This window comes from Mustela putorius, unplaced genomic scaffold, assembly GCF_011764305.1.
Source record: "Mustela putorius furo isolate JIRA1106 unplaced genomic scaffold, ASM1176430v1.1 tig00000139_pilon_pilon_pilon, whole genome shotgun sequence".
NCBI lineage: Eukaryota > Metazoa > Chordata > Mammalia > Carnivora > Mustelidae > Mustela > Mustela putorius.
Window position 1 is genome coordinate 10758791 of NW_025421293.1, and position 13289 is coordinate 10772079.

Sequence of the window (13289 nt, forward strand, 5' to 3'; positions counted from 1 at the left end):
CTCCTGTTTAAAAGCACTTTTGTTTGGTCTTTGACTCAGGGATGCACTGTCTTAGATGCCCACCCCAACCTCTGCTACACACAGCCAATGGACCCTTAATTAAAGAAGGCCGGGGCTATAAACCCAACCAGCTGCTCTCCGTTTAAAAAATTAATAGCTTCCCACCTTCACTCCTACCCCAAGCAACAGGGGAAAGAAAACCACTGAGAGATCTGGTCTATTTCTGAGCACATCATTAAAGAAGACTAAGATGCTTTCTGAGGGGGCGTCTGGGGGGCTCAGTTAGTTGAGCATCCTACTCGATTTCAGCTCAGGTCATGATCACTGAGTCATGGGATCGAGCCCTGCATCAGGCTCTGTGCTTGGTGGAGTCTGCTTGGGAGTCTCACTCCCTCTGCCGCCCCCCCCCCCCGCACATGCCCACACACACGCGCATGCGCTCTCTCAAATAATCTTTAAAAAAAAAAAAGATGCTTTCTGAGGTAGGGAGAAGGGGCAGCCCAGCTTCAGTCCTGCCATGGTTCCCTGACTAAGAGCTTCCAGAGATCACAGCCCCCGCCTGGCCCCAGAGTGCCCGCAGCTCTCTCCCCACAAGGGCAGGGAGAGGCTGTGACAGCACTGGGCCAGCGCGGTAGGGGGGAGCAGCACGTGCGCCCCTATGCCCACAGGTAACTGACAGACCCTGACGTGGAGGGCGGGCACTGGTTGTGCTGCTGGTTCTCCTTCAACTTACCTTTCTCCCAGATAGTCCCCAATGACGGTCTTATTTAGGCCTTCTCCTTTATACAGGAACTGGGCTACGTCTTCTGGGGAGTTCTGCAGCAGGTCATTTTCTATTAGAAACTGAATTCCCTGAGGAGGGACATAAGAAAGGAAGCTCTGGTTAGGAGGGTCACCCAGACTCATCCTTCAAAGACACAAGTACATCTAGAGTAAAGATCTCCCTGGCTGGGACACGGCAAAAATACCTGGACAATCTCATTCCCACACCCCGGATTACATTTTGTCCATCAGAGAAAAGCACATTCATTCCTTCCTGGCAACTAAATGTGCTAAAAGACAAATAAAGGGGTTACGGAACAAAGCATCAAAAGGGGGCACCTTGGTGGCTCAGTTGTTAAGCGTCTGCCTTCAGTTCAGGGAATGATCCCAGGGTCCTGGGATCGAGCCCCACATTGGGCTCCCTACTTGGCGGGAAGCCTGCTTCTCCCTCTGCCCCTCCCCCTGCTTGCGTTCCTTCTCTCGCTGCATCTGTCAAATACATAAAATCTTTAAAAAAAAAAAATCACAAAGAAGATATTAGAGATTATAAAGGCAGAGGTACTCATGATACTGGATTTCCCAAGTTCGGGAGAATGATGTGCTTTGTGTGTGAGAGGAGCATGTTGTATATGGTTGGCCAACCACGCCCTTCCCAAACTCCCCTTTTTCCTTGCCATTCCTTGCTAAACAATCATGTTCCTGGTCGGAAAGATGCCCGGACAGAGGACACGGGGAAGCTATTGCTTCCTTGATCAAAAGGGACTTGTGAGCAGCTCCCTCTCCCTCTTTCCTGTCTGGAATGCAGAAGTGATGGCCGGAACCCTCACAGCCAATGGATGAGGGAAAGGCCCAGATGAATACAGGGCTGGGGGGGGGGGCGCAGGGGAGGAGGGTCCTGTCACATGGGAGCCACGGGACACCCTGTGGCCACGTCTGCTGTGTGAGAAGATAATCCGTTGTACAGCAGCACTGACGAGATCTGTGGGCTGTGGCTGAGCACGGAAATGGGTCTGTGCCATGGAGCTGAAGCCCGCAAATCCACACCCACGAAGGCCCTCAAGGGCTCAGGTGACAGCTTCGAAATGAAAGGCTGCAGAGGCACCTCCCTGGCCCAAATCAGCTGTGCCCCTCTCCTGAGAAGCCCTAAGACGGGCGACCGTGGACCTCTGACCCAGCCTGTGAGCTGGTTTCCGAACACAGGCTGCAAAGCTAGAAGGGGATTCCGCCCTCCATCTGCCTCTGTTTCTGCAAATTCCGGAGAAGACTGTCCAGCCACCACCCTCTGTGCCCAGGACCTGGGCTCCCTCACACCACAGGGTCCCTCCGAGAGTCCTTGTTATTTTTTTTCAAACACGTCAATGTCCACGGCAGCCTTATTTAGAATTTCCCCAAACGGGAAAACAACCCAACAACATCTGACCAACAAAAGAGAGAAATCTATTCCAGCAGATTCCACACGAGGGAACACGACGCAGCCACGAGAGAGGATAAATGCACCAGAACATCGACGCGTCCGACGGTGACACAGCGTGAAGGACCGCACGGAATGCGCCTCAATTCCACATGCGCCTCAATTCCACACTGCTCTATGCGGACAGCGTGGAACCTGTTCGCCAGGCGGAGACACCAGAAAGACACTCCTGACGCCGACACCGCATCTTGCTCTGGGTTATGCAAGGATTTTAATGTGTAAAAATTCATCAGGCTGTGCATTCAAAGTTTGCGCACCATATGCTGTTCTTCAAGAAGTTTACCCAAAAAATCAGTATGTCTGATGATCCTAAATTAACTCTCTATTTCTGGTGGGAGCGCATATGAGTCCGGGCCTCCCGGGGATCGTCTTGTTCGTGAGAGGACGTGCACACGCCGTAAGGAAGCGCTCCGACCCCAAGGACACGCCTGTCCAGCAAGGCCCCAGAAACAAGGCGCTGTGGGCACCCAGCTGCCAGGGTGAGCGAGGCAGGGCTCTGTGCGGGAGGGGAGCTCTGGGCATGGGGCAGACGGTTACAGTCTCACCTAACATCCCTGGCCAAGAGGTCAGAGGCCAAAGCAGCCCCGATCTGCCTTTCTCGACTCTGAGCCCCAAGGACTCACAGACCGGCTGCAGGTGGAATCGGCAGACCCTGCTGTCCGCCCCTCCCCACCAAACTGCAAGGGACAGGAGAGAGAACATCCAAAGCAGCCCAAGGTCCTGCAGCCAAGGGCCGAGTGGAAGCAGGTGCTCCCCGGAGGATGGGTGCCTGGCTGACAATTGGGGTGATCTCCCCGGCCTGGCCCTCGGCTCATACTGGCCGGCCGGGGGCGGGGGGACGCCGAGCAGTGGAGAACCCCAGCAGCAGGCTGTCCCGTGGTGAGGTCCCCGTGCCTCCTCCCGCCTGCTGAGGGGACTCTGCTGTACACCATCGGGGGTGGGGTGGGGTGGGGGCTTTGACAAAGGCTTGCATCCATCCTGCCCTGTGCTCTTTCCAGCCTCCCAGCGGTCCCCAGAGTCCGGAGGCCCGGCAATTTCCACAGTCACAAGGTCCCAGGCACTCCAACAGCCTAGGCCCAGCCCGGAACTGAACGAGCCTGGGGATGAGGCTCCTCTGAGCTCCGGATGCTCACGACCTACTCTAAAATTCAAACACTCGGGAGCTCCCTGGGGAGGCTATGCAAGAGCCTGAGAAACCAGGATTTGAGAAGACCAAGTAGGCCCAGCCCAAGGTCAACTCTTCCATGCTTCAAGGTTACAGAAAGCAGCCAGAGGAGCCCCAAGTCGAGCTCCAGCTCCCTTTCCGACAGGTACCAGAAAACACGGCGGGGGGAGCCAGGCCAGGGACCGGAAGAGAACACGGAGCCAGAAGCCAGAGCCAAAGAGAGCAGTTACGAAGGAGAACGGGACTGTGTGGGAAGGACAGAGAGGCAGAAGCAGAGGAGCACGCGGGAGCCGCTGATGTGCGTCCCCGTCCACGGGACGCGCAGGCTGCGAGCAGAACGGTGGGTCCACAGGCCGGGGAACCCAGGGATGGCCAGCGGCTGTGGCCGGCTGGGAGGAGGCCCGGAGCACACTCCGCCAGAGCTTCTGGCCTCTGCTGTTTCAGGCCAATGAGTGTGGTCATCTACTACAGCAGCCCAGGGACCCGACCGAGTGCGCTAGCTGAATGCTAATAAAACAAAGGAAATGTTCCAGGATCATTAGACAATGTGCACGTTTTTAAAATATCGCTTGGAGGGGGCGCCTGAGTGGCTCAGTCGGTTAAGCATCTGCCTTAGCTCAGGTCATGATCTCGGGCTCCTGGATCTGATCCTGCATCGGGCTCCCTGCTCGGCCGAGTCTGCTTCTCCCGCTCCCTCTGCCGCTCCCCCTGCATGTGCTCTCTCTCTCAAATAGACAAAGTCTTTAAAAATATATCATTTATAAAAGCAAACACAGAATCTACTGGAGGGGGCACCATTCAACCCATTACTCCTCGTATATCTTTTCCTACTTCCTTGTTCTCAAGCTCCGTGTCCGTTCCGTGAGTGTGTCTCAGTCAGAACACAAATGCATTTCACCGCTGCTTCCTCAACCTAACGTGAAGGTGCTTTAAAAAAAAAAAAATAATAATAAATAAATAAATAACAAAAAATAAAATAAAAAAATAAAAGGTAACTGAGCCCAGTCAAGTTGACGGCGACTACTGGTTTGTCGCCACTCCTTTTCCGAGCCTTCACATATACTAGGTATTTCTTATGTCTTTTTAGCCTTCTGTTGAATTAAGTTTTCTTTATGCAATTTTTCCTAGTAATTTAAAATCCTATCTTATCCCTATTTTTAGTGGTTGGTCTTGAAATTTTAATACTTAAGGGCGCCGGGGCGGCTTGGTCAGTTAAGCATCTGCCTTCGGCTCAGGTCATGATCCGGAGTCCTGGGACGGAGCCCTACTGGGCTCCACGTTCAGCTGGCAGCCTGCTTCTCTCTCTGCTTATTGATCCCCCTGCTTGTGCTCACTTTCTCTCTGACAAATAAATAAGTCTTTAAAAAAATAAATAAAATTTTAATGTTTAAAGTTACACTCATCCAAGAACATCTACAAAACCTTACCCAACCTTTACCTGCTTCTCTCCTCCCTTGCTACTTACAAACAGCTGACCCTTGAACAACGCAGGGGGTATGGGGGTAGGGGTCCTCATATCCGCCCCTCATCGAAAGTCTGCATTTAACTTTTGACTCCCCAAAACCTAACTAATAGCCCACTACTGACCGGAAGCCTGACACATTACGTGAGCAGTCAATTAACACATTTCATATTTCATATACTCTATTTTTATAATAGTATCACAATATTACAGTAACATTCTTACAACAGTCAGATGGAGAAAAGAAAATGTTAGTAAGAAAATTTAAGGAAGAGAAAATACATTTCCAGTAGTGTACTGTATGTACTGAAAAAAGAAATCCCACGGTTAAGTGGACTCTTCCAGCTCAAAGCCAGCGCTGCTCCAGTATCAACTGTACTGAGGTAATCTGGGACTTTAATTTTTTTTAAAGATCTTATTTATTTATTTGAGAGAGAGAATGACAACACGAGAAGGGGCAGGGCCAGAGGGAGACGTTCCGCAGGGAGCCTGATGCAGGACTTGATCTTGGCACTTCAGGATCATGATGGGAGCCGAAGGCAGATGCTTAACTGACTGAGCCACCCAGGTGCCTCTGGGACTTTAATTTTTAAAACATTCTTTCAACAATCAAGCTCTCCTTTAGACTTGACTGATGTTCCAGTGGTTTAATCCCGCATCCTGGATTCCTGTCCTGTTTACAGACGCCCTGCTCCAAACACGATTTCTAGAGCTCAGGGAACCTGTCAGCAGCTCCCTCTGTGAGTCCTTGCACATCTGTAATGTCTTCACCTGCTTCCTCACACGGGTGACAGCTGGCTTTTATTATTTTATTTGGTTTTTTCCACATCTACACCAGCCTCTTCAGAACTCTAGGTTTTAAATCACGTTTCCTTAGACCTTGGAAAAAGTTTCCCTTTGTCTTTGATCCAGTGTTCCTGTTGTGATCCTGGTTTCTTCTTAGGTAATCTGGTAGTTCTTCCCTGGAAAGTCAGTGAATTTCTCTTTATCCATAAGTTTTCTGGTAATTTCTTGGATATTTCTATGGATCAGTGTCTGAAAATTTGATCCCAGTTGGCATTTGGTGAGCCCTTTGATTTTGAGGATTTTGTCTTCACCTAGCTCTGAAATACTCCAGGATTTCACCCTCCAATCTGTCTTCTATTTTCTCTTCCTGGGACTTTTGTTCGATGAACTCAGTGGCCAGACCTGCCTCCCGCCATTTCACGGCTCTCCGCAGAGCAACGGAGAACAGGAGAGCCTCGATCTGCCCTGCCCGTGTGCCCATGCCAGACCGCCGCGGTAGGTTTTCACAGGGAGCTGGCTCTTCGCTTCCGCGCGTCTTTTCCACAACTCCCCTTCCCTGCACCAAGGATAAGCCTCCACCCCATCATCTCTGATGAGCTTTATAATATACAAAACACCCTACTTTCAATGATTCCTCCTGTGTTAGCTCTGTGGCATTTCATGTCTCTTTCACAGGGTCAAGCAGCTCATCCATTTGGTGATTCCTGGTTGGGTGATTACCTTTGTATTTCCGATTCTCTGGTAGCCCAACTGAACCTCGTCTGCTTCTGGAGCAGGTGATGCGGCCAGCTGGGGTGCTCAGAAGCTGGTTTCTGGGAGCGGGTGTTTCTCTTCCTCCTCCTCCTCCTCCTCCTCGGTGAGGCCAGCAGAGAAGAGACATCTGCGTCTCCCACCTGGGGGCACACACAGCTGCTCGGCACACGCTCAGCCAAGGGTAAACAGTCTGGATGTCCCTTCTGCGGTCCCACGCCCCACACGTGCTGCCCAAGGGAGCGGAGCCCCTGACGTGGCTGTCCCTTCCAGAGTAAATCTCTCCTGAGTGTCCTATGGGCCACCATTCATCTTTTATCTTCCAGGGTTCCCTCAATTTCTAGTCGACTGGGTGAACTCCTGCTTGTTACAGATTCGTATGTTATATTTTTGAAGGCATTTCTAGGAAACTGGAAATGAAAGAGAGAGGCTGTAGGATGTTTCCAGCTTCCCTGAATCAACCTTTCCTCTTCCTCATTTATAACCCCAAGTGCTGCCTGTGTATCTCATGTACCTGCAGAAACAGAAGCTCCCATCCAGAATGTCACCACTCTGTGACTTCAAATATTTCCTGCTGGCCTGAAAGTCTCTGATGCGAGCCCGTTTCGCACCGCACGTGAGAACGCCCCGTGCTGTTTTGGACTGAATGTGTCTCCCAAAGACCTCTATCTTGAAGCTCTAACCCCCAGGGTGACGGTGTTAGAAGTTGGGCCCTGGGAGGCAGTTAGGGTCAGATGGGGCCATCTGGGCGGGGCCGCGATCTCATGGAACCAGGGCCCTTTTAAAAAGAGACACCAGGGGGCGCTCTCCTGCCTCTTCTCTGCGAGTTGGGGACTCTGTGAGGAGAGCGCGCTCCCCAGAACCCAGTCATGCTGGCAGCCTGAGCTCGGACTTCCAGCCTCCAGAACAATCGAAAAGGCAATGTCTAGTGCTTAAGCCACCAGTCTATGGTATTTTGTTACAGCGGCCAAAGTGTCATCATCATCTAGAAGACAAGGGAATTCTCATTATTTTCCCCCAGCAAAGGGCCATGTGCAGGCTAAATTTGTAAGTAATCACCAACAAATTGTGGGGTAGAACCAATAATCAATATCTTAAAAACGTCTCAGGTGGAGGGGTATACAGGCAGAACGAAGCCCGCGGAGCAGCCGGCCACAGCCAGGCAAGGCAGGTAACTCGGCTGCTGCGTGGAGAGATCCCGCAGGGCTGGACTCCTGGGGGTGCTGCCTAACCGGCCCCAGGGTCCCACAGGAGCCCAGTGAAGTGCGGTGGTCACAGGCCCGAGTCTGCGGCGGATTCCCCACTCAGGACACTGGGCACATCTGAGAAGCTCTGTGCCTCATTTCCGCCACCTGCGCCCCAGGCATGAACACGGAGCCCACCCAGCGAGGTCCGGTGTGCCGACTCCAGGCCTTCCTCAGCGGTTGCTGACACGTGGCAAGTTCTCAGGAAGCGTGACCCGGCCCTCCCGACCGCACTGCTTGGTGGACACCTGGTGAGCGCAGAACCAGAGGACAGGCTGGCGCCGGGCAGAGGGGGGCATCCCCGAAACACCAGTGTGTCTGCACGCTGCGTGGGGAGGCTGTGGACGTTCCCAAGGTGCTATCCCGCACTGCACCATATAACTGAAGGTCCGGCTTTCAAAACGTTATCCCCCCCACTCCCACCCCCCACCCCGCGAAGCGCCTCTTGAGACGCTGCCAGTGCCTATCCTATCTGCTGATTAAGCCAACTCTGTCGACTCAGCTCCTCCAGAAAAGAAAAACAACAACAACAAAACGCTTCTCACTCCAAATCTCGTCATTACCAAATTCACAGAATCCTTCTGGAGCGTGCTGCATTCCAATCTGGGGCCGCGGATGCCCCTACACAGAGAGTCAGGAAGCGACAGGAAGCGCGCAGAGCCCGGAGGACACCAGCTGAACAAAGCCCAGCCTCCGGTGCCATGAGGCCTAGGAGCAGCCACGCTGGCGAGCCATTTCTTTACATACCATTTGCAACCGCGCTTACGCCTGGAAAGGCAAGTGTGCAGACCTCACACCTTGCACAGTGCAGTCCTTGCAATCGACATTTGCTGAACGAACAAACCTTAATTAGCACAGAGGCTCAATGCCAAAAATAAATAAGTAAAATGCCAAGGAAGGTGTGTGATGTGACTGCCACCTCAAGAGCATGGCGGAATGGAGTCAGCTGTGCAGGGACATGGTGCTCCTCTCCGGGACCACGAGCCCAGGTGGCTGGCCCAGCTCCACTCTTCTGTCTCAGAACCAAATGGTCCCGCGGCCAAGCCCAGCATTCCAGAAAGCATTTACAGGCTCTGCTGCGTCGTCTGCTTCAACCTCAAAGACACGCCCCTACGTGTTGCAGGTTTCATTATTTTCAGGCATTTTGCTAGCAAATCCAACTCAAGGGAAGACCTGGTGCCGGCTTCAATGGGAGAGCGCCCCGGCCCTTCACGCGCACATCTGCTCTCGAAAGTGAACAGAAGGAGCAAAGTCCCCAGACTTGGACCACTTAACCCCTGAGCAGACACGCAGGGTGCAGCCCTGTCCAACGGTCCCCGGGGCCGCACTGCAGCAGGAGGACACGCGGCTCAGCCTGGCCCCACCAAGGGCCTCCCCACGCCAGCTGCTGCCGGGGCCTGGCCTCACCTGGAGCCTCACACCCAAAGAATGGTCTTCGGGTCCAGGGACGAGGGCGACGGATGCCTATGCTGCACCCCACTCGCCGACAGCCCCTACACAACACCAGTTTAACTCCCACTCTCAGTATCTACGAGGGGGCATGACCACCTCCGTCCAGAGTGAGAGCCGATCAAACCGGTGACGCACGCAACCTCTCGCAGGCTGGAACAATGGCAGGTCCACTTACCTTTTTGGGATCCATGTTGAATTTCTTCCTCCCCATAGCTATCTGCTTGTTCCTCTGGGTAGTTTTGCTACGCATTTCAAACAGTTAAGAAGTCGTTAGCGAATGAACATTTGCACTGAGCGCAGGAGGGCACGCAGCCTCCCCAGCCAGCCCCTCAATGCAGAAGACTACCCGGGCTGCCCTGCCCCCACTGCCCCCCATCCCCGCCCCTCTAGCCCCCACTGCAGAGGTGGCACGCGTGGCTGCCAGGTTCTTCCCTACGCTTGATTCCTGCTTCAGAAAAAGCTGACAATGACAAAGAGCGATTTAAGGAGAGCACCATCCCCTGCTGTACAGAGAGGTGCTTCTTGCCAGGCTAACCCTGTGCTTCCAGGGAAGGGAGAAGAGACCCGCGGACCCCGGGGCAGCACCCGACTCCTCTGCAGAGAGCAGGAGGGGGTGAGGGGTGGAGAGCCGAGGCACCAGAAGCCCCCCAATGGCCGCCCCACTTCGCGATCCCGACCGTCCTGCCCCCGCTGAGGTCACCCGGCAGCGGAGGTAGGGAGAGAAGAGGTTAGTAGCTCAACGGTGTGGCGCCGACTGTTTACCTCTCCTCCACTGAAGTCAGATTGTCAATCTCAGTCATCACTTCAGCGATTTCATATTTCAGCCTCTGCCAAAAAAGCAGACCGACTTTTGGGGGAGGGGGCTCCCTACTGACCGCCTCCGAGACTCAGACAAAGTCCAGTCTCCCAGACAGGAGCTTTCCCTGACGCCTCAGGTGGGTGTCCCGGGGACAGAAACACCAGTACTTTCCATCCAGTCGGAGCGACCCCAACTCAGGAGAAAGCACAATTCTCATCCGTCCGCCTGTCACCAGAACAAGCTCGGACGGGTCACCGGGGCAGGTTCTAGACTGTGTGTAAAACACAACCGCAAAGGGAAGCAGGGAGCCCTCAGCTAGCTCACTGCGGCTGTTCAGTCCCTGCCCCCACCCCCACTTTCACAGCCATGGTCTCCCCCTCCTCTGGGGAAAGACCAGGGCCAAGGTGCTGAGACCAGTGTCAGGTCCCAAGCCACCAGTCTGTGCCCGAGACTGAGCACCATGGACAGAGCCCAGGAGGCCCTCAGCAGAATGCCCCGAACTCACTGGGGGCGCTTGGACCTACCAAGGACACCAGAAGGGACAGGCTCCCATGTCCCCCTGTGTGGCTCCACCACTCACTACCTCAGAGACCTTCGGCAACCCTCTTAACCCCTCTGGGCCTCAGTGTTCTCAACTCGAAGATGCGGTCACTAGGGCGACCTGGGCCTCCACAGGCGCTCTTCTTGCTAATGTCCAACTAGGACCATGAGCCTTAAAATACATCCTTACTCTTCGAGCAAAACGCCCATTCTGGGGAACAGTGATTTTTACATGAATGAAGGGTAACCTTACAAGAAAAAGTCCCACAAATTACCTTTCAAACACAAGGAAATGTGTACTTGGGACACTTATTTGGTTCGCCAAGGAAGCGGAGACCTCAGATGCGGGCTGAGGAGGGACGAGGCTTGCTCCAGCAGCACGTGGCTGCGAGGCCGCACTCGCTCTGGCCTGATGACGCTGAGGGCCCTTCCCGAGGGGGAGCCACACACCCGACTCACGTGCCCACAGAAGCCCCACGTGCAAGCAGGCCTAGTCTCTTGAGTCCCTCCCGCCACGGTCGCAGACACTGCGACCCTCGGGGGTGGTGTGGTGCCGCTGCTTCTCTGGGGAGGCCCTGCCACCACGGGCTCTGAGGACACAGACACTGGCAAGCCTGGCGTTGGCCCACGTCCCATCATCCTGCTCCCACCAGCCCGTGGGTGCGCGGGGGCCCGGCCAGACCCCGAGACAAGTCTGTAAGTTCATTCAGAGCCTATCCGTGCGCCAGAAGTGCGACGGCGGGCTCTAGTGCCTGGGATTTTGGCACACGAATGGGGACTTATTCAACCTAAGATAACACACGTCTGGGGACTGCAGACGTTGTCTATACGTGCCCTTTGTGACCCTGGAGTCACGAGTCGCTTACCACAGACTCCAGCTCCGTGGCCTCTCGACGTGCACCCGAGGCCACCCTGCCCGGCGAGGCCCATCTGCTTTACCAACGTGGGGAACTCTCTTGGCTCCCTTCATGCGTTAGCGCACAGACATAGGAGATGCCTAGTCTTCTCCTTTTCATGAAGCTACCTGATTATTTTACCTAAAACCTAAAACTAGGGGGAGTTTTCGGTTTGTTTGTTTACCTCAATGTCATCAATAAGTTCCTTTTTTCTTCGACGAATGTCTAAGAGTTCCTCTCTCTCTTCTAAGGAGAGGTCTTCGGGCACTGGAAAAAAAAAAAAAGAAAATCAAAATCAAACAGTTAGACTAGTACCGGTCTGGAGCTCAGGTTGGCAACAGCGAGTGAGGATGGGGACGGGCGTACCCCAGGCCAGCAGGTCCGGAGCCATCGAGCCCCACAGGAGCCCCAGCACGTAGACCCCGTGTAACAGGCTCATAGCAGCCTTGTTTGTACCCAAGTATGAACCAACCACCCAAATATCCACAAATGATAAATAAATTGCGGGATACTTCTAAAACAGAATCCCACGCAGTAACAAAAAATGGATGAACTCCGTCTACCCGCACAGGCGAGCCTCCCCGAACAGGGACGGGTAACGCAGAGCTGACAGCATGGCTCACACAGACAGGCTGACACGTGCTGCGCGACATGCGTCCGTTATCCTTGGGCACAAACTGAAGCCAAATCCCCGTTTATCATCACACATGCTTCCGACCAGCTTCAAGTGGAACAAAGGCTTATAACCAAAGGCAACACCACAATTTTTTAGACTAGGGGAGAACATGTATCCAGCTTCGGAGTAGGAAAGGATTTCTTAAATAATATAGAAAAAATGTAAATCCCAAATGAAGATATCAATAAATTCACCATTAAAACTAAAACCCTTTCCTTTGGTCACCAAAATTCCACACCATGAAGTAGAGAGCTAAGCCAAACACCATCAAAGGGTTGGTATCCAGAATATAGAACTCTGACAAAAAAGGGGCAGAGAATTTAAAACCAAGAGTAGTAAATGGGCAAAAGCCTTGAACAGCCACAAAATTGAAAAGGGATCTACGGACATGTGAAAAGAGATCAGCTCTCTTAACCCTCGGGGAAATGCAAATTCAAATCTCAGGGAGAGACCTCTATTAAGAGCTCTCCTGTGGCGGCAGAGCTCCCTGGAACCACAGGAAGGAAATTTCTTAAAACTCAAAAACCCTAAAGACAAAGATAATGGGGAAAACGAAACAACATGTTTTGAGGCTAGTGACCAGCAGTGACTTGCTTAACCCAAGTGAGCAAGAAGAATCTGAAGCCAGAGGTGGAGTCGGAGGCCACCAAGGCATCACGTGACTCCTCAAGTGTCCAAGAGCTTGGGGACTGGAGCCAGCAGGTCAGGCTGGGGGCGGACCGAGAAGACGAGTGAGCTGCGGAGAGGACCGGACGGGGCCGTGTGAGAGCTGCGGGACCCCTTCATCTCCTGCAGCTCCACAGAAGACTGCTCATCTCCGAGTCAGTCAGGAGGCCCAGGGCTCACCCCACACACGAGAGCGCAGGGATGACCCCCGTCCCCACCACCACCTGTCCCCTCCCCACGGGATCCCCGGATACTGGCAACCGCCCTCACCAACCTGCACCATCCTGGGCTGGAGGCAGGAGGCTGTTCTCTGCAGAATCAGACCAGCTTTAGATGCAAAGAGACTTGGTTTGGGGGGATGGCCCATCAGCACCCAGCACCCCTAGATCACCCCACATAGAAACCGGCCAACAAGGACTCCTGACGCACTCAGAGCTCTCAGTAACCTCCAGCCCCGCACTCTCCTGGGCTCAGCCTCCAACATGCAGGACAAATACCAGAACAGACACAAAGAGGTCACGGTGGTTACACCTTGGGGAGCAAGACACGTGGGAAGCCAGGGTGACACTCATCTCCCCTGATGGTGGCCCTGCGGAGCCACGGACTGATGCGTACATGAC

General features: G+C 53.7%; 1 protein-coding gene across 3 annotated transcripts in view; it reads right to left on the reverse strand.

The window, feature by feature from the left end:
- The window catches only part of CYTH3 (cytohesin 3), a 90351-nt gene that overhangs the window by 14186 nt on the left and 62876 nt on the right, over positions 1-13289 (reverse strand). For all 3 annotated transcript variants that reach the window (XM_045075125.1, XM_045075123.1, XM_045075124.1), the window contains 4 exons: positions 11512-11594; positions 9855-9919; positions 9268-9334; positions 734-852 (listed from right to left, as the gene is read on the reverse strand). In XM_045075125.1, the coding sequence (XP_044931060.1) occupies positions 734-852; positions 9268-9334; positions 9855-9919; positions 11512-11594 (334 nt within the window). The remainder of the gene's footprint in view (positions 1-733; positions 853-9267; positions 9335-9854; positions 9920-11511; positions 11595-13289) is intronic.